The sequence below is a fragment of the Pan paniscus genome, chromosome 1, assembly GCF_029289425.2.
Source record: "Pan paniscus chromosome 1, NHGRI_mPanPan1-v2.0_pri, whole genome shotgun sequence".
Taxonomy (NCBI): domain Eukaryota; kingdom Metazoa; phylum Chordata; class Mammalia; order Primates; family Hominidae; genus Pan; species Pan paniscus.
The window spans coordinates 95,909,617-95,937,004 of NC_073249.2; the positions used below are offsets into that span (position 1 = coordinate 95,909,617).

The 27,388-nt window shown below is 44.3% G+C and overlaps 1 protein-coding gene across 3 annotated transcripts in view; it reads left to right on the forward strand.

Moving 5' to 3' along the window:
• GATAD2B (GATA zinc finger domain containing 2B) overlaps window positions 1-27,388 on the forward strand; it is a 120,745-nt gene that overhangs the window by 2,428 nt on the left and 90,929 nt on the right. The window contains exons 1-2 of one of the 3 annotated variants that reach the window (XM_055113584.2): window positions 91-468; window positions 22,793-22,911. The exons of 1 other annotated variant lie outside the window; for it this stretch is intronic. In XM_055113584.2, coding sequence (XP_054969559.1) covers window positions 22,829-22,911 — 83 coding nt within the window. In that variant the 5' untranslated portion in view covers window positions 91-468; window positions 22,793-22,828. Of the gene's footprint in view, window positions 1-90; window positions 469-22,792; window positions 22,912-27,388 lie in introns of those variants that run through there. One more of the 3 variants, XM_055113582.2, reaches the window with a different exon arrangement.

Sequence of the window (27,388 nt, forward strand, 5' to 3'; positions counted from 1 at the left end):
GCCCCCGCTAGACCATCCCCCCTCCTCCTTTTATGATTGGGTTTTAAGCACGCCAATCATCACTTCTCCGGCCACTCATTCTTCAAGGGTGGGGTGAAGTCCCGGCATCTAGTCTTCTACTGGCATGGCCGAGAAGATGAGGGCGGGGTGGCCGGCTTAGGTCGCCCAATGGGCGTCGTGGCGTGTGGGTAAGGCGGAGCCGAGGCGCTTGGCAGCTGCCCAATCAGCGTCCTTGTTTGTGTGGTGCCGCCGCCGCCGGTGCAGCCGTCGCCGCCGCCGCTGCCCCCGTCTGTACCGCAGTGTCTGCTCCGCCCGCCCGCCCCGGTCCGGCCCGCCCCCCTCCCCTACCCCCGTCCCTAGTCCCGTCAGCAGGGTCTGGATCCCCTGTGCCGTCGCCTCTTCCTTTTTCGACGCCTCCGCCGCCGCCTGAGGAGGCGAGCTAGCCGGGAGTTACACCGCCACCGCCAGGTGAGGAGCTTTGGCCTAGGCCAGCCTGGCCGCCCGCCCGCCCGGGGGCGGTGAGGAGCGAGGAAGGGAAGGAGGCTGGGAGGAGGCAGTGGTGGCGGAGGTGGGGGAAGGGAAAGGTGGAGGGGCGGGGGGAGGGGAAGCGCCCGCGAGCCGACGCCCGCCCGCGCGCCCCCGCCTTGCGTCCCCCTCCCCCCACCCCGGCACGGCGCGCCCCCGCCTCGCGCTCCTTCTTCACCTCATCCTCTCCCCCCTCGCGCGCGCGACCCGGTCTTTCACTTCGGCCTCGCGCGCCCCCAGCTCGTGTCCCTTCATTTCGTCTCCTTGTACTCTTTCTCCCCTCCCTCACGCCCCGTTTCCCCCGCCATCCCCGCTTTCACTCCCTGCCTCATGCCCGCCATGCTCCCCTCCTTTCCTCTCTAGCGCGCCCCCCCCCCTTTTTTTTTTAACTCTCTCCACCCCCAGTGGTGCCCTCAGGGTGCGGGGGCCGCTCCCTGCTCAGTCTTGTGTTTGCGGGCGGATGGGACGAATGGGGAATCTAAGGGTAAAGGAAGCACCAGATAATTATCTTTATTTAGGGAAAGGGATCAGGAGCGCAGAACCTTACCCCTTTATTTCGTCGTCCACCGTTCGCTCGCCCTCCCGTAGGGGAAGAGAATTGTCTCAGGCTATGTGGGCACTTAGCTTCTACAGCGACTGGGCTTGTGGGACACACTGGATCTGTCTTCCAGTTCAGTTCCTGAGGGTCGGTGGAACTTACCCTTCCCTGACCAAAGCGGGACTTAGAGTACTTTTGGCCTCCCTGCTCTCAATTACATTGAGGAGCGAGCCACTCCTGCGAGTACAGAGGTTCAGGTGCCATTCGCGCGCCCGGTACAGCTTTCCCGTGTCATAAAGGTATGGTAGCCTCTTTGGATTCTTCCCCAGCATCAACTTCCAAACACAAGATGTTAGCTCATAGGGCTGGCAGTGAGGTGGAGATGGAGGCTTGGTGGTGGGTGGCATGTGGATGCTAACTGAGCTAGCTAGCAACCTTTTCTCTGTTGTGCCCTGGAAAATCAGGTAGCCTCCTGAGAACCAATTTTCTCATTTCTGATAAATGCTTATTTGGGGGGCGTGTGTGTGTGCGTGTGTGTGTGTGTGTGTGTGTAAGAGAGAGAGAGAGATGGGGGGATACTTAATATATTTCAGCAGAGGCGAAGGATACTTAATATATTTCAGCAAAGGGCAAGAGCAGTGTTTTCAGGCCAGACTGCAAAAGAGGGATTTGGATTTGTAGCTGATGGAATTAAAACAGGTTTAACAGATCTGTGTTGGAGAAGAGCTGATGCTTTTGTAGTTTTTAGGACATTTTTTCTAAAAATTTATATTTTGAGTAGAAAAGCATGCATGTGGTTGTACAAAGTGAAAAGTAAGCTTCCCTCCCATCTCTGTCCTCCAGCCATCTAGTCTCCTTCCCCTCCTAGCACAGATGACTTTGATGTTTTCTGGCAGCAGCATGGTGCCTATATGTTGTTGGTGATTATCCTGTTTGGGAGTTTAGTGCTAACTTTATTGCTCTTCATTTGGTATGCTGACCTGAACTCTTCCTTGCAGTCTGATAACTTGGATTCTTATTTTGGTGCTGGAGCAGTCTTTCAAGTATTGTCCTAGAGTAGTATTTCTGTCAGTACTTAGTTGGGAAGGAGGCCACTTCTGGAGGTGCTATGGAGGAGTTCAGTATATTTTGAGGGAAGGCCCACACTTGTTGGATCGTGCTGCTTTTTTTGTGACGGATATCTAGTCCCTGGCCATTTGGGAATGGACTGGGTCAAGGATCGGATTCATATAAGCAGATAGCTTATATGAATAACTAGTTGATGGTAAGGCTGTCTTCACTTTTTAGGGGAATAGAGTTTTTTTAGTGCAGTGGCAGTGATAGTCATCATGGAACAAGGTAGAAAAGTACTAATCAGCAGGAATCAGAAGGCTGAATCTATAGGCTGAGTGACCCAGTTTGAGTAGAGGTGAGGCTTACAGACTTTTGTCCTGCCTATTATTCCTTACTTGAGAACACTCTCCATGAGGTGAGAGTGATTTGTAGTTGACAGCAGCATCCATCTTTATGACACTGTGGTTTGCCTTCCCTGACCGTATGTGATGTGTGTTAACTTCCTGTTTAGAGGCAGTCCCAGTAGGGTCTGAATATAGGCTGCATTCAAATACTTTTCTAGGAACAGTGTTAACCAGGTTCCCTGATCAGCCCTTCAAATCTAAATTCCGGCAGTAACTTTTACTGCTGTGCTTAGCATAGGGCCACAGGGTGGTGGCAGAGGGAAGTGTGAGGGATTTGTTCTGAGCCTCACAACCTTAAAGTACTTTCAAAAGCTTGTATGCTGTCCCCCATTTTGGGGTTTTGCCCCCTTCTCCCCTTTTTTTGCCAGACAGGCAAGGCTGGACCTCCAGGTTGAATTTTGGGGACCATTGTGTCAGTGAAGGTATCCTAATCATGTGTTGAGACCTCTGAATTCATCTCACCTTTAAGCAGTGAGTCTTGTGTGTTGCATGTAAAGCATTCCTCCTGTTTCAATTTACTGATTCTTCTTCCTTTCCTCCCCCACCCACCAAGCTGGAGGTGCATGTGGAGGAAAACAGCAGCTGTGCTGTCCTGATTTCTAGACTCTGGAGCATATTCCATGTTAGCCACCCCATTGGGAGTCATGCTGACAAGCAGCCCCTCTGCGCTTAACTTAGAAGGCTCATGTTGCTTGGCTCATTGAGAAAAGCCAACCAGCTTTGGTTGATTAAAACAACTGCTAGAGAAATCGTAAGATTTGAGCCATAACTGGGACTGAGGGACTTTCTTTTCCAGACCTTTGCAGTACTTAAAGCCCTGCATTATTACATATCAAGGCACAATAGCCAGACATTTTCTGAGGTAGTTTGGAGGGAAAGAAAAAGTAAAGACACACGCCCAGATTGACTGTAAATCTAGTCCTGGCATAAAGCTGTCCACCTCTTGCTTGGGGAAAAAATCCAGTCTATCAGACAATACCACATAGAGTTGCAGTTCTCCTGCTTTTTTGGCTAAGCCTAGGAAAAGATATATAAGGAAGTTCAGTTTATGTTACAATGACTGGATTTTGTGGTGTATCTTCTATTAGCCATATTATTTGGTTTATCCTCAGTAATCTCTGTGAAGCTTTTTCTGTAGGTCCTGTTTGGGGATTTTGGTGGCTCCAGAATCCTTGAAGCAGCAACCTCCTTTCTTTGTGTAGCAGTGATGAAAGCTTCTGAAGAATAGGTCTGATTTGAAACAGACCCCTCCTCATGTTCCATCTTTTGCCTTCTCCCTTGTGGATGTATGAAATATTCCTGTATAGCTTGAATTCATCCAGTAAGAAGGGAGTGTCCCAGGGTCATTAGGGCTTAACCTGTCTGAGGTATTTAGATGGTGGCTTGGTAATGTTTGCTGTCTCTCACAAAACCCCCCTTACCTTTGCCATTTACCTCGGTTGCCATCAGCTGGCAAGAAACTATCAACAGTTTTGGGTTATAGTACAAAAAGCAGCAGATTACTAAGAACACATCATTCGTTACTTTTGAGATATGAAGTGGTCAGATCCAGACCTCAAAGAATCATAGTAACTGCAGAAGCATCTTTGACAATGTGTGAACTTGTTATTAATAATAACTAGTAAACTGCTAAAGAAATTAAGGGAAATTATAGCAATTCCATATTCCTGAGCCATTCTCTTACTGTTTTTCACACCTGGCTAGTTCCATTTTATTTTATTTTATTTTATATTTTTTGAGATGGAGTTTTGCTCTTGTTGCCCAGGCTGGAGTGCAGTGGTGTGATCTCAGCTCAGTGCAACCTCTGCCTCCTGGGTTCAAGCGATTCTCCTGCCTCAACCTCCCAAGTAGCTGGGATTACAGTCACCTGTCACCATGCTTGGCTAATTTTTGTATTTTTAGTAGAGACAGGGTTTCACCATGTTGGCCAGGCTGGTCTCGAACTCCTGACCTCAGGTGATCTGCCCACCTCAGCCTCCCAAAGTGCTGGGATTACAGGCATGGAGCCATTGTGCCCGGCCTTAGTATCCATTTAAAAAAATAATTCAGGTTACTGTTACCTAAAGCTGAGAGTCGTACTTTAAATCTTTTGATCAAAGCTTTCTTCGGCTTGTCTCATTTCAAGGGAGGGTGGAATTTATAATCTTTAAAAATATATGCTGGAATGTTAGTAGGATTTAGATTAGACACCAGGATTAATAAATTCTCATTATAATTGTGAAGGATTGCAAATGTTAACTGAAAGACTTGTGCATCTCTTACCCAGAGGATTTTTATAATGTTAGCATTTTTAGAGTATTTAAACTCAAACTTGCTGAAAGAGAGGGGATGAACTAATATGCGGCAGATTGGACTAGTGGAACACAGGTTGTGGAGAGCCTTGAAGTCCTGGGTTGAATTCTAGCTTTGTGATTTATTAGCTAACTGATTTTGGGTAATGCTACTAATTTTTGAATTCTCATTTCTTGCAGACAGAGTAATGCCAGTCCTTGCAATAGCCTTTAAGGCTTTACATGGTTTGCCCTCCCCAACCTCTTCCATTTTTGATCGGCTGTCATCTTCCCTCTTGCTCTCTCCATTCCAGCCACACTGACTTGCTCCTTGAATGCTGATCAGTCACACTCTATCTTAGAACCTTGGCACGTTCCTAAGGCCAGGTGATTCCTTCTAGTGGGAAAACAGCTAGGTTTCCCCACAGAGAATGGCTGATTGCCTCACCTCCTTAACGTCTTTGCTTAAATGTCACCTTTTTAATGAAGTCTTATCCTTCCTTTCTTTAAAATTGTATTGTCAGTTCCCATCCCTCATGCTTATCCTTGCCTGCTCTATTTTCTTTTTCATAGGACTTACACTTTTATAATATATTTATTTGTTACATTTATTGCCTATTGGTTCTCTTTCTATGATGTAGGTCTTAGAAGGCATGGATTTGTTTTGGTAATTTGTTTAGTGCCTAGTACAGTGCCTGGCATGTAGTTAATAATAAATGTTTGTTGGCCGGGGTTGGTGGCTCACGCCTGTAATCCCAGCACTTTGGGAGGCTGAGGCGGGCGGATCACATGAGGTCAGGAGTTCGAGACCAGCCTAGCCAACATGGTGAAACCCCGTGTCTACTAAAAATACAAAAATTAGCTGGGCGTGGCGGTGGGCACCTGTAATCCCAGCTACTTGAGAGGCTGAGGCAGGAGAATAGTTTGAACCTGGGAGGTGGAGGTTGCAGTGAGTCGAGATTGCACCATTGCACTCCAGCCTGGGTGATAGTGTGAGACTCAGTTTCAAAAAAAAAAAAAAAAAAAGATATGTGGGGCATGGTGGCTCACACCTGAAATCCCAGCACTTTGGGAGGCCGAGGCGGGTGTATCATGAGGTCAGGAGTTCAAGACCAGCCTGGCCGAGATGGTGAAACCCCATCTCTACTAAAAATACAAAAATTAGCCAGACATGGTGGTAGTTGCCTGTAATCCCAGCTACTCGGGAGGCTGAGGCAGAGAATTGCTTGAACCCAGGAGGTGGAGGTTGCAGTGAGCTGAGATCGTGCCATTGCACTCCAGCCTGGGTGACAGCGTGTGACTCAGTTTCAAAAAAAAATAGGCCGGGTGCGGTGGCTCACACCTGTATTCCTAGTACTTTGGGAGGCCGAGGCGGGTAGATCACGAGGTCAGGAGTTCAAGACCAGCCTGGCCAAAATGGTGAAACCCCATCTCTACTAATAATACAAAAATTAGCCAGACATGGTGGTGGGCGCCTGTAATCCCAGCTACTCGGGGGGCTGAGGCAGAGAATAGCTTGAACCCGGGAGGCAGAGGTTGCAGTGAGCCAAGATTGTGCCACTGTGCTCTAGCCTGGTCAACAGAGTGAGACTCTCTCTCAAAAATAAATAAATAAACAAATAAAAGTTTGTTGATCCAATAGGAATAAAAATAACCTGTCATACTAATCTCATGTTTGTATGTAACAAAAGTATGAAATACAAGCATAAAATGTTTTGTGAACTTTAAAGCATAATGCAAATAATGATGAAATTATTGCCTTCCCGTTAAAATGGTAAAATACACTTGATTATTGAAAAAACTTCATATATATTCAATATATTATCATTTCTCTCCTAAACTCCAGCCCTTTGTTTCCGGTTGTCTACTGTGAGCTAGACGTATCTATACCTTTGTATCAAGTTGGTACTCAAACTCAACATTTCCAACATCATTTCTTCCCTGTGATTCATTGAGTCATCTAAACCAGAAATGTGAGCATCATTGTCACTTCTGTCTTACCTATTACTTTCTAAATATTTCTGAATCTAGCTTCTTCTGTGTCTCCATTGCTGTTCTCATTCAACAGCTCTTATTTTGGGATATTGCCTTGATCGCTTACACATCTGTTTATAGTCTTACTCTCTTTTTCTTTTTTTTTTTTTTTTCTTGAGGTGGAGTCTCACTCTGTCACTGGAGTGCAGTGGTGCAATCTTAGCTTACTGCAACCTCCACCTCCTGGGTTCAAGTGATTGTTCTGCTTCAGCCTCCTGAGTAGCTGGGATTACAGGTGTCTGCCACTACACCCAGATAATTTTTGTATTTTTAGTGGAGACGAGGTTTCACCATGTTGCCCCAGGCTGGTCTCAAACTCCTGACCTCAAGTGATCCGCCCACCTGTGCCTCCCAAAGTACTGGGATTACAGGCGTGAGCCACCGCACCCGGCTGTCTTATTCTCTTGTAAACTCTCTATTATCGTGCCTTCAAAATAGTCTAACACTTACTGATTATTCTACTTTCCTCATCTTAAAAGTATTTAGTAGTTTCCAGTTATTAAAAGATTAAAATGTAAACTTTGAGTGGTATTCAAGGCCCTTTATGTTGTTGGCGTTTGCCTTCCTATCCAGCCCTACTTCTGTACCTTATAGTTAATGTGTGAGCAAATATAGTGGTTTTTTTTTTGTTTGTTTGTTTTTTAATGTAGACAAGTTCTGGCTCTGTTGCCCAGGCTCCACGGAGCACAGTGGCACGATCTCGGCTCACTGCAACCTCCACCTCCTGAGTTCAAGTGATCCTCTTACCTCAGCCTCCTCAGTAGCTGGGTCTATAGGCCTGTGCCACTTTGCCCAGCTAATTTTTGAAATACAGTTCTTTTTAATTACAGGTAGCTTCTGAATCTCATAAAGAATGCCACTTCTTCTGGGAAACCTTCCCTGACTTGCCCAAAGAGAGTTAGATACATTTTCTTCTTTGCCCTCATAATTTTTATTAAGTTTATTTTTATTTATTTATTTTTTGGGATAGAGTCTCGCTCTGTCACCCAGGCTGGAGTGCAATGGTGCAATCTTGGCTCACTGCAACCTCCGCCTCCCAGGTTCAAGTGATTCTCCTGCCGCAGCCTCCTGAGTAGCTGGGACTACAAGCATGCCACCGCGCCCAGCTAATTTTTGTATTTTTAGTAGAAACGGGGTTTCACCACGTTGGCCAGGCTGGTCTTGATCTCTTGACCTTGTGATCCGCCTGACTCGGCCTCCCAAAGTGCTAGGATTACAGGCGTGAGCCACCGCCTCCTGGGTTCAAGTGATCCTCCCGCCTCAGCTTCCTGAGTAGCTGGGATTATAGGCACATGCCACCACACCTGGCTAGTTTTTGTGTTTTTAGCAGAGTCAGAGTTTTGCCATGTTGGCCAGGCTGGTCTCAGACTCCTGGCCTCAGCTATCCATCTGCTTTGGCCTCCCAAAGTGTTGGGATTACAGGCGTGAGCCACTGCTCCTGGCCTTTTTTTTTTTCTTTTGAAACACAGCCTTGCTCTGTTGCCCAGATTGGAATGCAATGGCACAGTCATAGTTTAGTGTAACCTTGAACTCCTGAGCTCAAGCAGTCCTGCCTCAGCCTCCTGAGTAGTTGAGACCACAGGTACACACCACCAAGCCTAATTTTTAAATTTTTTGTAGAGATGGGGTCTCCCTGTGTTGCCCAGGCAGGTCTTGAACTCCTGGCCTCAAGTAGTCCTCCTGCCTTGGCCTCCTAAGGTGTTGGGATTACAGGTGTGAACCACTACACCCAGCCTTGCTGTGTCTTTTTACTATGGTATTTCCATTGCCTAGCATGGTGCCTGTCACCTAAAAAATATTTTAAAATATTTGCTGAATAAATACTCCTATGGGTTTAGAAAATGCAGCATAAATTTAGAAATGCCCCTTCTGTTATGTTCTGGGAACAGAACAAGGGTTGGAGCCTTGGTTCTGCCATTTACCATCTGTGTGACCTTGGTTGAGTCACTTGAAGTCTCTGAGCCTTAGTTTCCTCAGCTTAGAAATGAGGATCAGTAACTGCTTTATCTATTTCGCTAGGTTTCTTTGTCAGTCAAATAAGATAATGCATGTAAAGGTTACTTTATAAACTGTAAAGCACTGTATTATTTTTAATCATTATGTGTTTATGCAAGTTGAGCTTTGCTCACAACTCTTTTTTTTTTTTTTTTTTTTGAGAGTCTGGGGGCTGGAGTGCAATGGCATGATCTCGGCTCACTGCAACCTCCGCCTCCCGGGTTCAAACGATTCTCCTGTCTCAGCCTCCCGAGTAGCTGGGATTACAGGCGCCTGCCACCATGCCCAGCTAATTTTTGTATTTTTAGTAGACACGGGGTTTCACTGTGTTGGCCAGGCTGGTCTCGAACTCCTGACCTTGTGATCCGCCTGCCTTGGCCTCCCAGAGTGATGGGATTACAGGCGTGAGCCACTGTGCCCGGCCCCTTGTAACTCTTGACTAAATTTTTTCTTCTTTTTTTTTTTTTTTGACAGAGTCTTGCTCTGTCATCCAGGCTGGAGTGCAGTGGCATGATCTCGGCTCACTGCAAGCTCTGCCTCCCGGGTTCACGCCATTCTCCTGCCTCAGCCTCCCGAGTAGCTGAGACTACAGGTGCCCGCCACCATGCCTGGCTAATTTTTTTTGTATTTTTAATAGAGACAGGGTTTTACTGTGTTAGCCAGGATGGTCTCGATCTCCTGACCTCGTGATCTGCTTGCCTTGGCCTCCCAAAGTGCTGAGATTACAGGTGTGAGCCACAGCACCCGGCTTAGGCCAGATATTTTTTAGAAACATCAGTGGTATGAGGGCTGCCATTTTTCCTCCATGAATTCGAAGGCAAATATTGCAGTTCAACCAGCTTAGCCTTCACCTTCAGTGCATTCCCAGGAGGATAGTTGTAACTGAGCTGGTGCCCCTGCCTTTCATCTAACAGGCTAGAAACAGGAGAGTAAGGTTTCAATTTTGTTAATGAGCAGAAACCCTTGCTTTCTGTAAAGATGGCAGTATCACATTAAGAAAGCTGTAAAACTCACCATTATTTCTCTTCTGTGAGGCATGCAGACAGGCCTGGGGATCAGAGGAGAAAAGGAACAATACCTTTGATTATTTTTTTTCCAGTCCTTTAAAAGTTTATATGTAGGTCTTGAAATTAAATCAAAACTTTAAGAAATTTGTCCTGGCTGGGTGTGGTGGCTCACACCTGTAATCCCAGCACTTTGGGAGGCTGAGGTGGGTGGATCGCCTGAGGTCAGCAGTTCCAGACCAGCCTGGCCAGCGTGGTGAAACCCTGTCTCTACTAAAAATACAATTTTTTTTTAGAGACGGAGTCTCACTCTTGTCGCCCAGGCTGGAGTGCAGTATCGTGATCTTGGCTCACTGCAACCTCTACCTCCCAGGTTCAAGCAATTCTCCTGCCTCAGTCTCCCGTATAGCTGGGAGGTGCCCTCCACCACGCCTGGCTAATTTTTGTATTTTTAGTAGAGACAGGGTTTCACCATGTTGGCCAGGCTGGTCTTGAACTCCTGACCTCAGGTGATCCGCCTGCCTCGACCTCCCAAAGTGCTGGGATTAGAGGTGTGAGCCACTGTGCCCAGCCTGTCCTGTCTTATAAAGGCGTAAAGGTTATCTGAGTGATGTTCACTCCTAGATTCCAAACTTTTTACCTAGCAGTGTGAAATTTTAATCTATCAGTAAAGAAATTGAAAAAATTTGCTCAATAGGGTAACATTTTGTAAGGAAGGGTGGTTTTCCAATCACTCTTTAACATTTACATGGCTAGATTGATGTGTTGCCATCAAAAGGATTGAAACAGTTGGTCACATGTATTGCTACTGCCGTGGACAGGTTGGCCAGAAGACCTTTGAAGTATTGCACCGTTAGGTTCTGTGAAATTTGGTGTGAATAGCATGACATTCTTTCTGTGCACTACAGTTTGGCCTTTAATAAGTGTCCATGCATAAATTTATGTGTTACTGTGTCATTCTCTTATTTTATAATTCAGATAGTAATTAATTCTCAGTTTCTCACCTGAGTGTATAGAGAATTTGAAAGTTTTGCTTATTTATTTATTTTGAGACGGATTCTTGCTGTGTCAACCAACTTAGCCTTCACCTTCAGTGCATTCCCAGGAAGATAGTTGTAACTGAGCTGGTGAAGAAAAAAAATTTCTTCATTTTCTTTTGAGAACTCATGAATTTACATATATAGGTACCACCCTTTATGAACATTTTGATTGTTGCATGACTTTGTACTATGAAAGCCTTTAAATCTACCTAATATTATACTGTAAGTTCCTAACTTTGTCAAATATATTGGGTAGATATCACCAAAGAGTATAACTAAGGTTAGAATCTGGGCATTTTTAATTTCCAAATTAAACTTTCTATTCTGGCTCCGCGAATACTTGATAATTACAGGGAGAGTAAAATAGAATATGATAAAGTTTTATCAAAATAGAAAAATTAAAATGTAGTTTATGTGTGACTTTTGTGTTGTGTTTTAGATTCAGTTGTGTTGAGGGTATAAAAGGACTGATGAATAAAGGATACTGTTATGGTGCACGGAGGTATTAGAGGAGGACAGTGAGATTTTTACCCATTATTTTATAGGTTTATAAATTGAGTGAAGAAGGCTTTGGAAGTTGGCTTTGTTTTTTTTGTTTTTTTTTTGTTTTTTTTTGAGATGGAGTTTCACTCTTGTTGCCCAGGCTGGAGTGCAATGGCGCGATCTCTGCTCACTGCAACCTCCGCCTCCCGAGTTCAAGTGAATCTCCTGCCTCAGCCTCCCAAGTAGCTGGGATTACAGGCGCCTACCACCATGCCCGGCTGATTTTTTGTATTTTTGGTAGAGACAGGGTTTCACCATGTTGGTCAGGGTGGTCGCGAACTCCTGACCTCAGGCGATCCACCCGCCTCGGCCTCCCAAAGTGCTGGGATTACAGGCGTGAGCCACCACACTTGGCCCGGAAGTTGTGCATTTTTAATTCTGTTGTTAATTTTGTTGATGCACTGCTTAGTAAATCTTTAATGAGCTGCCTAAACTGTGTCACATTAGCTCTTTCTTTTGTTGGTTATTGTGAAGACTTTGTTGATTTGTGTGTATGTGTATCTCTCTCATTCTCTCCTCTTGCTCTCTGTCTTTCTTTAAAAAAAACCAACCATTCTCAGTGTTGTGTATAAATTGAATTTTTGTGGCTGGATATGAGCAAATAGTATTGGTGGTACTTTTAGTGGATATTTTTCATTTAATTTCTTGAAAGCTTTCCTCCTTTGGTTAAACTAGAATAGCTTTTGCTCTTTTTTCACTTTATTCCCTGGAACATCTGTGTTCCAGAGAATATGCTTGAATTTCTCACTGATACTCTTAAAGCTTCTGTGAATCGAAATATTTTAGAGATATATTTCTCTACCTTCTCACCTGTAGGGAACACCTTTTATTGTACTATATGCAGATGCTCTTTGATTTACGATGAGGTTATGTCCCTGTAAACTTATTGTAAGTTGAAAATAGCCTGTCAGAAATGCATTTAATAACAGCTAACCTACTAAACGTCATAGCTTAGCCTAGCTTACCTTAAATGTGTTCAAAATGCTTACATTAGCTTACAGTTGGACAAAATTATTTAATATAAAGCCTATTTTATTTATTTATTTATTGTATTATTTATTTTGACATAGTCTTGCTCTGTCACCCAGGCTAGAGCACAGTAGTGCAATCTTGGCTCACTGCAACCTCTGCCTCCTGGATTCAAGTGATTCTTCTGCCTCAGCCTCCTGAGTAGCTGGAATTACAGGTGCTCGCCACCATGTCTGGCTAATTTTTGTATTTTTAGTAGAAATGGGGATTCACCATGTCGGCCAGGCTGGTCTTGAACTCCTGACCTCAGGTGATCCACCCACCTTGGCCTCCCAAAGTGCTGGGATTATAGGGATGAGCCACTGCGCCCAGCCCAAAGCCTATTTTGTAATAAAGTGTTGGATATCTTATGTAATTTATTGAATATTATACCAAAGGTGTAAACCAGAATGGTTGTATGTGTACTTGAAGTACAGTTTCTACTGAATGTGTATCACCTTCACACCATCGTAAAGTCGAAAAATTTTAAGTTGAGCCATTGTAAGTTGGGGAATGTACATGCTTGGCAAGTGGTCTTCTAATCTGTGTGTGAAAATCACTAGTAGCTTACTAATTCACCATGAATTACTTGTTTATTTTTAGGCAGTATTTTAGAAAGCTTACATATCTATATATATAACATTACTTTTTAAAAAATTATTATTATTATTATTATTATTATTATTATTTTGAGACGGAGTCTCACTCTGTTGCCAGGCTGGAGTACAGTGGCGCAGTCTTGGCTCACTGCAACCTCTGCCTCTTAGGTTCAAGCAATTCGCCTGCCTCAGCCTCCTGAGTGGCTGGAACTACAGGCATGCGCCACCATGCCCAGCTAATTTTTTTTTTTTTTTTTTTTTTTTTTGAGATGGAGTCTTGCTCTGTTGCCCAGGCTGGAGTGCAGTGGCATCATCTCGACTGACTGCAACCTCTGCCTCCCAGGTTCAGGCGATTCTCCTGCCTCAGCCTCCCAAGTAACTGGGATTACAGGCGCGTGCCACCACACCCAGCTAATTTTTTTTTTTTTTTGTATTTTTAGTAAAGGTGGGGTTTCACCATGTTGGCCAGGCTGGTCTCGAACTCCTGACCTTGTGATCTGCCCCCCGCCCCCTCAGTCTCCCAAAGTGCTGGGATTATAGGCTTGAGCTACCACGCCTGGCCAAATTTTGTATTTTTAATAGAGACAGGTTTCACCATGTTGGCCAGGATGGTCTTGATCTTTTGACTTGTGATCTGCCTGCCGTGACTTCCCAAAGTGCTGTGATTACAGGCATGAGCCATCGTGCCTGGCCTTAAAAATTATTTTTAATGTGGCCGGGCATGGTGGCTCACGCCTGTAATCCCAGCACTTTAGGAGGCCAAGGCGTGTGGATCACGAGGTCAAGAGATCGAGACCACAGTGAAACCCCATCTCTACTAAAAATACAAAAAATTAGTCGTCATGGTGGTGGGCGCCTGTAGTCCCAGCTACTCGGGAGGCTGAGGCAGGAGAATGGCGTGAACCCAGGAGGCGGAGGTTGCAGTGAGCCCAGATTGCGCCACTGCACTCCAGCCTGGGCGACAGAGCAAGACTCCGTCTCAAAAAAGAAAAAAAAAATTATTTTTAATGAGACAAGATTTTGCTCTCTTGCCCAGGCTGGAATGCAGTTGTGTGATCATGGCTCACTACAGCCCTCACTTCCTGGGCTCAAGTGATTCTTGCGCCTTAGTCTCCCAAGTAGCTGAGACCACAGGCACATGCCACCATACCCAGCTAATTTTTAAAATAAATTTTGTGGGGATGGGAATCTCGCTATGTTGTCCAGGCAGGTCTTGAACTCTTGGGCTCAAGCAGTCCTCCTACCTCGGCCTCCTAAAGTGCTGAGATGTAATCCGTGTTCCAGAGCACTTTGGGAGGCCGAGGCAGGAGAATTGCTTGAGCTTAGGAGTTAGAGGCTGCAGTGACCTAGGATTGCACCACTGCGTTCCAGCCTTGGGGATAAAACACAACCTTGTTTCTTTCTTTCTTTCTTTTTTTTTAAGTATGTTTCTAGGCCGGGTGCGGTGGCTCACACCTGTAATCCCAGCACTTTGGGAGGGCCAGGCGGGCGGATCACCTGAGGTCAGGAGTTCAAGACCAGCCTGATCAATATGGAGAATCCCTGTCTCTACTAAAAGCATAAAATTAGCTGGGCGTGGTGGCACATGCTTCTAATCCCAGCTACTGGGAAGGCTGAGGCAGGAGAATCGCTGGAACCCGGGAGGCGGAGGTTGCGAGATTGTGACATTGGATTCCAGCCTGGGCAACGAGCGAAACTCCGTCTCAAAAGAAAAAAAGTATGTTTCTGGAGTCAAAAAGTCCTGGGTTCAAATTTCTGCTCCACCGTTTAGTTAGTTGTAAGATCTTTTACTTAACTTCTCTGTGCCTGGCAGATAGTAAATATCCAGTAAATGTTAGTCATGTTTCACTTTTCATTTTTTAAAATTTTATAGTGATGGGGTCTTGCTGTGTTGCCCAGGCTAGTCTTAAACTCCTAGGCTCAAGCAGTCCTCCCACCTTAGCCTCCCAAAGTGGTGAGATTACAGGCATGAGCCATGGCACCCAGCCTGTTAGTCATTCTTGTAAAAAAGATAATGGTAAACCTGGCACATAGATGTGTGCGTGCGTGAGTGTGTGTTTGTGTTAAAATGTACATAACATAAAATTTACCATCTTAGGCTGGGCGTGATGGCTCACGCCTGTAGTCCCAGCACTTTGGGAGGCCAAGGCGGGCAGATCATGAGGTCAGGAGTTCAAGATCAGCCTTAGCAACATGGTGAAACCCGGTCTCTACTAAAAATACAAAAATTAGCTGAACGTGGTGGCGCATGCCTGTAATCCCAGCTACTCGGGAGGCTGAGGCAGAAGAATCGCTTGAACCCAGGAGGCGGAGGTTGCAATGAGCCGAGATCATGCCACTGCACTCCAGCCTGGGTGACAGAGCAAAACTCCATCTCAAACAATACAAAAAAAATTAGCTGGGTGTGGTGGCAGGCATTTGTAGTCCCAGCTACTCAGGAGGCTGAGACAGGAGAATTGATTGTACCTGGGAGGCAGAGGTTGCAGTGAGCCGAGCTCGCGCCACTGCATCCCAACCTGGGTGTCAGAGCGAGACTCCATCTCAAAAAAAAAAAAAAAATTTACCCTTTTAAAGTATACAGTTTAGTGGCATTAAATACATTGATGTTGTGTAACCAACACCAGCATTAATCTCCAGAACTTTTTCATCTTCCCAAACTGAAACTTTGTATATATTGAACTATAACTCCCATTCTCCCCTCTCCGCAGTTCCTGGCAGTCACCATTCTACTTTGTTTCTATAAATTTGACTACTTCAGGTACTTCATATAAATGGAATCATACCACATTTGTCCTTTTGTGTCTGGCTTATTACACTGAAAATATCTTCATGATTTATCCATGTTGTAGCATGTATCAGAATTTCATTTTTTTAAGGCTGAATAATATTCCTTTGTATGTAAATATCTCATTTTGTTTATCCATTCATCGGTTGGTGGATATCCTGGATTGTTTCCGCCTTCGGCTGTTGCAAACAAGGCTGCTGTGAACATGACTGGGCAGATATCTGCTTGAGTCCCTGCTTTCGATTGTTTTGCATATAGGATATATATCCAGAATTGGAATTGTTAGATCATGATAATTCTGTTTTTGAGTAATTGTTACAGTTTTCCACAGTAACTGTATCATTTACATTTCTGTCAGCAATGCACAAAGGTTCCAGTCCCTCCACGTCCCTGCCAACACTTGTTATTATTTTTTGTTTGTTTGTTTTTGAATAGGAATTCTAGTGGATGTGAGGTGCTGTCTCATTGTGGTTTTGATTTGTAATTCCCTAAGATTAGTGATGTTGATCATCTTTTCAGGTGCTTATTGGCTATTCGTATATTTCCTTTGGAGACATGTCTATTCAGATCCTTTGCTTAGTTTTTAATTGGGTTTTTGTTGTTGTTTTTGTTTCTAAGTTGTAGGAGTTCTTTGTATATTCTGGATTTTAATCCATTATCCACATATATGATTCTCATCCAGTGGGTTGCCCTTTCACTCTGTAGTGTCCTTAGATGCACAAAAAATTTAATTTTGATGAAGTCCAGTTTATCTGTTTTTTTTTTCCTTTTTTGCCTGTGCTTTTGGTGTCTAATAAATCATTTTCAAGTCCAACATCATGAAACATCTAAGAGTGTTAGCTCTTCTGTTTAGTCTTTCATTTATTTTGTGTTTTTTCTCATTTTTTAAAATTTACTTTTTGTATTGTATCATTTTTGTATTGCTGTAAATGTGTTACAGCAACTTGTAAAAGAACAATATTTTGTGTTAATTTTTTGTTGTTAAGACAGAGTCTGGCTCTGTCGCCCAGGCTGGAGTGCAGTGGCACAATCTTGGTTCACTGCAACCTCTGCCTCCCAGATTCAAGTGATTCTCCTGCTTCAGCCTCCCGAGTAGCTGGAACTACAGGCACACGCCACCACACCTGGCTAATTTTTGTATTTTTTAGTAGAGATGGGGTTTCACCATATTGGCCAGGCTGGCCTCGAACTCCTGACCTCAAATCAAGTGAGATCAAGAGAGTCTCTGGCTCTCCAAGTGCTGAGACTACAGGTATGAGCCACCACGCCTGGCCCCACACTGTTTTGTGTATGTGTGTGTGGGGTGCGGGGGAGGGGAGCTTTTTTTTTTTTTTTTTTGAGAGGGAACCTCCCTCTGTCACCAGGCTGGAGTGCAGTGGCGCGATCTCGGCCCAGTGCAACCTCCGACTCCCAGTTTCAAGCGATTCTCCTGTCTCAGCCTCCCTAGTAGCTGAGATTACAGATGTATGCCACCACACCCAGCTAATTTTTGTATTTTTAGTAGAGATAGGGTTTCACCATGTTGGCCAGGCTGGTCTCGAACTCTTGACCTCAGGTGATCTGCCCACCTCGGCCTCCCAAAGTGCTGGGATTACAGGCGTGAGCCACTGCACCCGGCTTTTTTTTGTTTGTTTGTTTTTGAGAGACTGGTTCTTGCTATGTTGCCCAGGCATGGTTTCAAACTCCTGGGCTCAAGCAGTTTTCCTGCTTCAGCCTCCCGAGTAGCTGGGATTATAGGCAGGTGCCACTATGCAGGGCTACCACACTGTTTTGATTACTGTAGTTACATAGTAAGTTTTGGAATCAGGAAGAATGAGTCGTCTGACTTTGTTCTTTTTTTTTTTTTTTTTTTTTTTTTCCAAAATTGTTTTGGCTGTTTGGGCTTCCTTGAGATGCCATATGAATTTTAGGATGGGTTTTTCTCTTCACATAGTTTTTTACTTTGGGCTAAAAATCTGAATGGGATTCTGCTCAGTTATAGATAGTTTTTATTTCACTTAGGCCCTTGAATCACTGTATTTTTCTTATTTTTTTTGAGACGGAGTCAGGCTCTGTCACCCAGGCTGGAGTGCGGTGGCGTGATCTCTGCTCACTGCAACCTCCGCCTCCCGGGTCCAAGAGATTCTCCCTGTCTCAGCCTCCCAAGTAGCTGAGACTACAGGGCGCCTGCCACCACGCCCGGCTAATTGTTTGTATTTTTATTAGAGACGGAGTTTCACCATATTGGTCAGGCTGGGTATTTTTCTTTATGTGCTAGAAATTGTGTTGCTCTTGGCCGGGTGCAGTGGCTCATGCCTGTAACCCCAGCACTTTGGGAAGCTGTGGCAGGCAGATCACCTGAGGTCAGGAGTTCAAGACCAGCCTGGCCAACATATAGTGAAACCCCGTCTCTACTAAAGAAGACAAAAATTATGGCCAGGGTGGTGGCTCATGCATGTAATCCCAGCACTTCGGGAGGCCAAGGCAGGCAGATCACCTGAGGTCAGGAGTTCGAGACCAGCCTGACCAATATGATGAAACCCCGTCTCTACTAAAAATAGAAAAATTAGCCAAGTGTGGTGGCAGGCGCCTGTAATCCCACCTGCTCGGGAGGCTGAGGCAGGAGAATTGCTTGAAGCAGGGAGGCGGAGATTGCAGTGAGCCGAGATGTGCCACTGCACTCCAGCCTGGGCGACAGAGCAAGAGACTCTGTCTGAGAAAAAAAAAAAAAAAATTAGCTGGGCCTGGTGGCACACGCCTATAGTCCCAGCTTCTTGGGAAACTGAGACAGGAGAATTGCTTGAACCCAGGAGGTGGAGGTTGCAGTGAGACGAGGTCATGCCACTCTACTCCAGCCTGAGTGACAGAGCGAGACTCTGTCTCTCAAAGAAAAAAAAAAAAAGAAAAATTATGTTGCTCCATACATCTTTGCTCTTATAAATGAATCATTTTGTTATGGTTGGAGCACTTTCTTCTTGTTTTAAAGTTTGTTTTCACATTTTAAAAAATTAAGATATAGAGTGAAAAGTTTCTTGTCATTGTCTTTTAACTTCCTAGTTTTAAACCCCATCACTGTTTTTCCATTTCTGTCGTATTAGAGTTTCTTTATACATATACAAGCTAATATTTATTTATTTATTTATTTATTTGAGATGGAGTTTCAGTGTTTCACCCAGGCTGGAGTGTAGTGGCGTAATCTTGGCTCACTGAACCCTCTGTCTTCCAGTTTCAAATGATTTTCCTGTGTCAGCCTTCCAAGTAGCTGCGATTACAGATGCCTGCCACCACGCCCGGCTAATATTTGTATTTTTAGTAGAGACTGAAGTTTCTTCATGTTGGCCAGACTGGTCTCGAACTCCTGACCTCGTGATCCGCCCGCCTTACCTTCCCGAAGTGCTGGGATTACAGGCGTGAGCCACCGGGCCTGGCATATCTATTTATTTTTAAGACAAGGTCTCATGCTGTTGCCCACGCTGGAGTGCAGTGGTGCAGTCACGGCTCACTGCAGCCTTCACTTCCCGAACTCAGGTGATTGTACCACTTTAACCTCTCAAGTAGCTGGGACCACATGTGCGTGCCACCATACCTAGCTAATTTTTTGTATTTTTTGTAGAGAGGGGATTTTGCCATATTGCCCATGCTGATTTTCAACTCCTAGGCTCAAGCTGTCTGCCTGCCTCAGCCTCTCGAAGTGCTGGGATTACAGGTGTGAGCCCCACACTTGGCCAATGTTAGAACTTTATTGGGAAAGAATATTTAGGCATATGGTAAAGAGTATTTAGGTATATTGTAATATGTCCTGTTAACGGAAATTCTGTACTTTTTCTGTTGCTTGCAATTCTGCTATTTAATGATTTTCATCGCTATTATTTTGTTAACATTGAACAATTTGAGTACTACTAGTACTCAAAAGTACTTTAAAGTATTTAAACTTAGTTTAGGAATGCTGATTGCCTAGTTCATGAAGTCTTATTTTATAATTTCATCTGTAATCCTGAATCTCAAACTATGGCAGAAAATCCAGGGCTCTGAGCAATGATAGGAGTTTATTTTTCCAATTTCTGGAGTGAAGATTCCAGATGCTTTTCTCTGTCTTAGGCCTATTGTCTTGAAAAATGATAGTTAATTGTTCTGATAGAGAGAAAACTTGGGTCTGGTCTCTTGTCCTGCCTGTCAGAGCTGCTTACTTTGTAACCACTTTTTTTTTTTTTTGAGACGGAGTCTCGCTCTGTCGCCCAGGCTGGAGTGCAGTGGAGCGATCTCGGTTCACTGCAAGCTCCGCCTCCTGGTTTCACTCCATTCTCCTGCCTCAGCCTCCCGAGTAGCTGGGACCACAGGCTCCCGCCACCACGCCCGGCTAATTTTTTTGTGTTTTTAGTAGAGATCAGGTTTCACCGTGTTAGCCAGGATGGTCTCAATCTCCTGACCTTGTGATCCCTCCGCTTCGGCCTCCCCAAGTCCTGGGATTATAGGTGTGAGCCACCGCGGCCAGCTGTAACCACTTAAATCTGCTGGTTGTGGGAAACTGCAAAGGCCTCCACATAACATTTCTTGTATGCCTACTATGTAAAGTAGTATGTAAAAGATATAAACATAGGTACGTTAGAGGATATGAAGATAAATTACAAGAAGATGCAGTCAGTAGACTAAAGACTACATGTATTAAAAGACTGCAGCTGGGCTTGGTGGCTCACACATGTAATCCTAACACTTTGGGAGGCTGAGGTGGGAGGACTGCTTGAGCCCAGGAGTTCGAGACCAGAGTGGGCAACAAAGTGAGACCCCATTTACAAAAAATATAAGAAAAATTAGCAGGGTATGGTGGTATGTGCCTGTGGTCCCAGCTACACAGGAGGCTGAGGTAAGAGAATCCCTTGAGCCCGGGAGGTCGAGGCTGCATTGAGGCATGTTCGAGCCACTTCACTCGAGCCTGGGTGACAAGAGTGAGACCCTGTCTCAAAAAAAGGACTACAATAATTATAATACTAGGTATAATATGTTTATAAATTAAGTAACTTGCATATTAGGAACAAGTGCCCCTTAAGTAGGAATTATACCCTCATTCAGCACTTTTTACACCTTGGCTGTAAGTATGATAGGCTTACCAAATCCTGAAAATTCTTTTTTTTTTCTTTTTTTCTTTTTTTTGAGATGGAGTTTTGCTCTTGTTGCCCAGGCTGGAGCGCAGTGGTGCAATCTTGGCTCACCGCAACCTCCGCCTCCTGGGTTCAAGTGATTCTCCTGCCTCAGCCTTGCTGAGTAGCTGAGATTGCAGGCATGTGCCACCATGCCCAGCTAATTTTGTATGTTTAGTAGAGATGGGGTTTCTCCATGTTGGTCAGGCTGGTCTCGAACTCCTGACCTCAGGTGATCCGCCTGCCTCAGCCTCCCAAAGTGCTGGGATTACAGGTGTGAACCACTGTGCGTGGCTTTTTTTTTTTTTTTTTTTGAGACGGAGTCTGATTGGCCCCTGCTCTCCTCCTGATTGTCCCTGTTGCCCCAAGGCCATTTTAGATGGGACCGGGCACGTTCAGGGTGGTATGGCTGTAGACCCCAGGGCCATTTCATTTTATTTATTTATTTATTTATTTATTTATTTTTAGCAAGAGTTTTGCTCTGTCTCCCAGGCTGGAGTGCAGTGGCACGATCGTGGCTCACTGCAGCCTCCACCTCCTGGGTTCAAGTGATTCTCCTGCCTCAGTCTCTCAAATAGGTGGGATTACAGGTACACGCCACCATGCCTGGCTAATTTTTGTATTTTTAGTAGAGATGGGTTTCACCATGTTAGCCAGGCTGTTCTCAAATTCCTGACCTCAGATGATCCACCTGCCTCGGCCTCTCAAAGTGCTGGGATTACAGGTGTGAGCCACCGGGCGCAGTTGGACATTTTAACCAAAGAAAAATCAATCAGCTAGTTAACTTCCATGGAAGTATCAAAATGGTGTTGTCCAATGAAGTCTCATCTTGAATAAATTTAACTCAAATGCACTTCTCCTCTACGCATCACTCTCGTTATTAAAGTTCCTGATTCTCATTTTGCCTTGGAGATGTGATAGTTTTATTTATTTATTTAGAGACAGAGCCTTACTTTGTCACCCAGGCTGAAGTGCAGTGGCATGATCTTGGCTCACTGCAACCTCTCCACCTGGGTTCCAACGATTCTTGTGCCTCAGCCTTAACATACAAACATATAAATTTTTTTTTTTTTTTGAGGTAGAATTTTGCTCTGTTGCCCAGGCTGGAGTTCAGTGGCACTATGGAGGCTTACTGCAACCTCTGCCTTCCGGGTTCAAGGGATTCTTCTGCCTCAGCCTCCTGAGTAGCTTGGATTACAGGCACAGGCCACCACACCTGGCTAATTTTTGTATTTTTAGTAGAGATGGGGTTTTGCCAGGTTGGCCAGGCTGGTCTCGAACTCATGACCTCAAGTGATCCACCCACCTTGGCCTCCCAAAGTTCTGGGATTACAGGTAAACCACCACGCCTGGCCAGTTTTTATGATTTTTAAATCATTGAAAAAAAATCAAGAGATTATTTTGTGACATGTGAAAATTACATGAAATTCAGATTTCAGTGTTTATAAGTAAAGTTTTATTGGAAATAACTATGCTCATTTTTTTTCCATATTGTCTTTGGTTGTTTTCATGCTGCTACAGTGTCAGAGTTACTAGTCACAACAAAGATGTTAAGGCCTCCAAAACCTAACATATTTACTATCTGGCTAAAGAAAAGGCTTGCTGGGCCTGGCTTGATGGCACACGCCTGTAGTTGCAACTACTTGGGAGAGGCTAAGGTGGAAGGGTTGATTGAACCCAAGAGGTTGAGGCTGCAGTGAGCTGTGATCTCACCACTGTACTCTAGCCTGGGTGACAGAGCAAGACCCTGTCTCAAAAAAATAAAGAAAAAGAAAATAAGCTTGCCAGTCTGTGATGTAGGTGAATTCTGGTCCCAGATTAATGGTCATATTACTGGATACTCAAGCTATTCTTTTCTTTTCTTTTCTTTTTTTTTTGAGACGGAGTCTCTATTGCCCAGGCTGGAGTGCAATGGCATGATGTCGGCTCACTGTAACCTCCGCCTCCTTGGTTCAAGTGATTCTCCTGCCTCAAGCCTCCTGAGTAGCTGGGATTACAGGTGCGTGCCACCACGTCCGGCTAATTTTTGTATTTTTTTAAGTAGAGATGGGGTTTCACCATATTGGCCAGATTTGTCTCGAATTCCTGACCTCGTGATCCGCCTGCCTCGGCCTCCCAAAGTGCTGGGATTACAGGCATGAGCCACTCACTGCGCCCAGTAAAAAAAAAGAATTTTTTAATAGAATATATATATGACATTTGCAGCTCATTGTTTTAGTGACTGTATAATATTTCATTGTATGGATATACCTTAATTTACCTAATCTGTCCACTTCTGAGGAACGGTTAGGGTGTTTGCAATTTGTGTATACGTGTGCTATGATAACCAGCCTTCCAGTGAAACATCTTACATAGATCTTTACACATTTAAGTATATTTGTAGGTAAAAGTTCTAGAAGTGTAATTAATGAACCAAATGGTATGCCCCTTTACAATTTTGTTAGACTTTAAGTTATTCTCCAAAAATTTGTACCAGTTTACAACCGCACCAACAGGCTATAAGAGTTTCTGAAACAACTCAATTGAAATCTAAACTTGAGAGAAGTAGTGTGGCTGGCCAGCAATGAGAACTGTCTGTGTTCAAGTGCCTTTGGGAACACTTATATACCTTATTAGCATTTCCTTTCAAAAAAACAGTTGTCTTTGGATTTTGATTGTCAGGCATGTGACTACAGCCCAATTATTGGAAAGAGAAGAAGGAGGCTTTTTTTTTTTTTTTCTTTTTGAGATGGAGTTTCGTCGTTGTTACTCAGGCTGGAGTGCAATGGCGCGATCTTGGGCTCACTGCAACCTCCACATCCTGGGTTCAAGCAATTTTCCTGCCTCAGCCTCCCAAGTTGCTGGGATTACAGGCATGTGCAACCACGCGTGGCTATTTTGTATTTTTAGTAGAAATGGGGTTTCACTATGTTGGCCACGCTGGTCTCGAGCTCCTGACCTCAGGTGATCCGCCCACCTTGGCCTCCCAAAGTGCTGGGATTACAGGTGTGAACCAGTGTGCCTGGCAAAGGAGGCTTTTTAAAATTTTTATTTTAAGAGACAAGATCTCGCCATGTTGCCCAGGCTGGAATGCAGTGGATATTCACAGGCATGGTCACTGCAGCTTCGAACTTCTGGGTCAAGCAGTCCTCTAGCCTCAGTTCCCCAAGTAGCTGGAATTACAGGTGTGTGCACCATCGCACCCAGCTGGAGTATACATTTTAAGATAAAAATTGTCTTCTTTGAAATGTTCCTCAAATGTCTCAACTTTTAGTCTAAGTGTAAAAGTTTTGATAATCTGATTTCTTGTCCTCACAATCTTTTAAAATCAGGGGCAACTTCAGGAGTAAGGAGCATGTACGGTTCCTAGTTGAGCTTCTAATTGGCAGAGGCAGAGAGCCAAACACAGCTACATCAGCAGGGTCATACTGTTTTCAGGGAATGGAGATGTTAAGGCAGGTAAGGGCAAATTCCTAATAAAAGTTAGATTACTTTGCTGACTGATTTTCTTGCTCTAATAGGTCACTTGTCTTTCTCCTCATCTCATTTTTCTGCTTTTACAGTGAAGGTGATTATTTTATTCAATAGATTTAGGTTTTGTTCAGTGAATTTAGAACTTACTAGGAGGCTTTCACTTGCTCAGAATAGGGTCAGAGTAGGAAGGTTATCTTTGTTGGTGCCTCAGCCTCCTGAGTAGCTGGGACTACAGGCGTGCACCGGCACACCTGGCTAATTTTTTTTTTGTATGTTTAGTAGAGATGGGGTTTCACTGTATTGGCCAGGCTGGTCTCCAACTTCTGGCCTCAAGCAATCTTCCCACCTTGGCCTCCCGAAGTGCTGGGATTACAGGCGTGAGCCACTGTGCCCAGCCAAGATTGGAATCTTTTAAATACCTGCCAGAGCTATATGATTTGGGATTGGTATTTTTGTAGTTTATTATAATTTCTTTTTTCTTTTCTTTTCTTTTTGTTTTTCTTTTTCTTTTTTTTTTTTTTTTTTGAGACAGGCTGTTACTCTGTTACCCAGGCCGAAATGCAGTGGTGCAGTCATAGCTCACTACAGGCTTGAACTTTGGGTTCTAGCAATCCTCTCTCTCCTTAGCCTCTCTAGTAGCTGGGACTACAGGCATGTGCTGCTATACCTGCCTAATTTTTTTGTACTTTTTGTAGAGATGGGGTTTTACCGTGTTGCATAGGCTGATCTCAGACTCCTGGACTCAAGCGATTGGCCTGCCTCAGCCTCCCAGAGTGCTAGAATTATAGGCTTTAGCCACCGTGCCTGGCCTGGGTTTGTTTTTTTTTTTTTTTTCTGTTTGTTTTTTGAGACAGGGTCTCATTATGTTGCTTGAGCCAGTCTAGAACTCCTAGCTTCAAGCCATCCGTTCGTCGAGGTCTTCCAAAGCATCGGGATTACAGGTGTGAGCCACCGTGCCAGGCCCAGGGAACGAAATATTTGAATATAGAAACATATATAGTTACTGAGGAAGTGCATCGTTTTCAGCAGTTCTTTAAAAAAATTTTTTTAAATATATTGGCCAACTGTCTAGCTTTGAGACCTTAACCTATATAGCAGGAGTGGTGATCTGAATTCATTACAATATAGTTGATATTTTTAGAAGACATAAATTCTGGGTCCCTATAGAAGAAATTTTTCTTAAGCAGAAACTTACACTTTAGAGCAATATAATGTAGTTTTGACTTTTTGTAGAAAATATGTACTTAGTCTCTCATCAGTTATTTTCCTGAGAAGCACTCATCTTTCTCTTGCACCCACATTGGGTAGTCTGAGATACTTAGCACCAAAAGTCAAGTAATCCTATTTGAGGTAACTTTCTTTTGTTCACATATCCCAATCTTGCATAAGATCATTCTGTTCTCATCGTATTAGAAGAAACAGAAAAGCCAAAATCAGATGATTTGAGTACTTTTCATCTTTTCTTCTTATTTTTAAAAAACAGGTGTTTTGGCCAGGCGCAGTGGCTCACGCCTGTAATCCCAGCACTTTCGGAGGCCGAGGTGGGCGGATCACGAGGTCAGGAGATCGAGACCATCCTGGCTAACACAGTGAAACCCCGTCTCTACTAAAAATACAAAAAATTAGCTGGGTAAGGTGGCGGGCACCTGTAATCCCAGCTACTTGGGAGGCTGAGGCAGGAGAATGGCGTGAACCCCGGGGGGTGGAGCCTGCATTGAGCCGAGATCGTGCCACTGCACTCCAGCCTGGGCGACAGCAACACTCCGTCTCAAAAAAAAAAAAAAAAGTGTTTTAAGAGCTATTTTAGTTCCCAAAGCCATAACCACAGTATTTTTTAATTAACTGGAAGTATTTGTTTAACCAATTTCTCTTTTTGAAAAGATCCTTCAAAAATGGGTCTTACTAATGTTGCCTTGGATATAAAAAGCAATGAGTATAAAATCTGTAGTTTGATGACATTTTTTCCCTTAAGAAATTTATGGATGTGTTAGCAGAATATAGCATGATCTCCTGAACTCTCTGTAGTTAATATTTCAGTCAGTATTAGGAGTTGCTTCATTGACCTTGAAAATTTTCTTGTTCATGGTTGGGCACAGTGACTCATGCCTGTAATCCCAGCACTTTGGGAGGCCGAGGCAGGCGGATCACCTGAGGTTGGGAATTCGAGTCCAGCCTGACCAACATGGAGAAACCCCATGTCTACTAAAAATACAAAATTAGCTGGGTGTGGTGGTGCATGCTTGTAATCCCAGCTACTCAGGAGGCTGAGGCAGGAGAATTGCTTGAACCCGGGAGGTGGAGGTTGTGGTGAGCAGAGATCATGCCATTGCACTCCAGCTTGGGCAACAAGAGCGAAACTCCATTTCCAAAAAACAAAAAAAAAAAGAAAATTTTACTGTTCACTCTTACAGGCCCTCAAGCCATTCTGTTTTTATGGTCCCTCCTACTTTCCCTTTTGTTTCAGATTATCCCCTTTATCTGACCTATTTGTTGGAGTGGAGAATCCAGTTCTTCTTTGAGTGGTGCTTTTGATTCAGGATAGACAACTATCTTAATATTAGGAGCCAGGATCTGTTTTATGCCTCATCTCATGCAGCTTTCTTTAATGCTATTTAGAGACTTCCTTGTTGGATGGATTTTTTTTTAAATATATTTTTAAGAGACAGAATCTCATTCTGTTGCCCAGGCTGGAGTGCAGTGGCTGTATCATAGCTTACTACAGCCTAGAACTACTGGGCTCAAGTGATCCTCCCACTTCCTCCTGAGGAGCTGGGACTACAGGCGCATGCCACAGCACCTAGCTAATTCTTTTTTTTTTTTTTTTTTTTAAAGACAGAGTCTTGCTATGTTGCCCAGGCTGGTCTTGAACTCCTGGGTTCAGGTGATCCTCCCACCTCAGCCTCCCAAAGTGCTGGGATTATAGGCATGAGCCACTACACCCAGCCCAGATGGATTTTTGAAAAGCCTTTCTTATTTCCAAAGTCAGAGGTATAAAAGTCTCAATGAACAGCGTACTCAGCCCT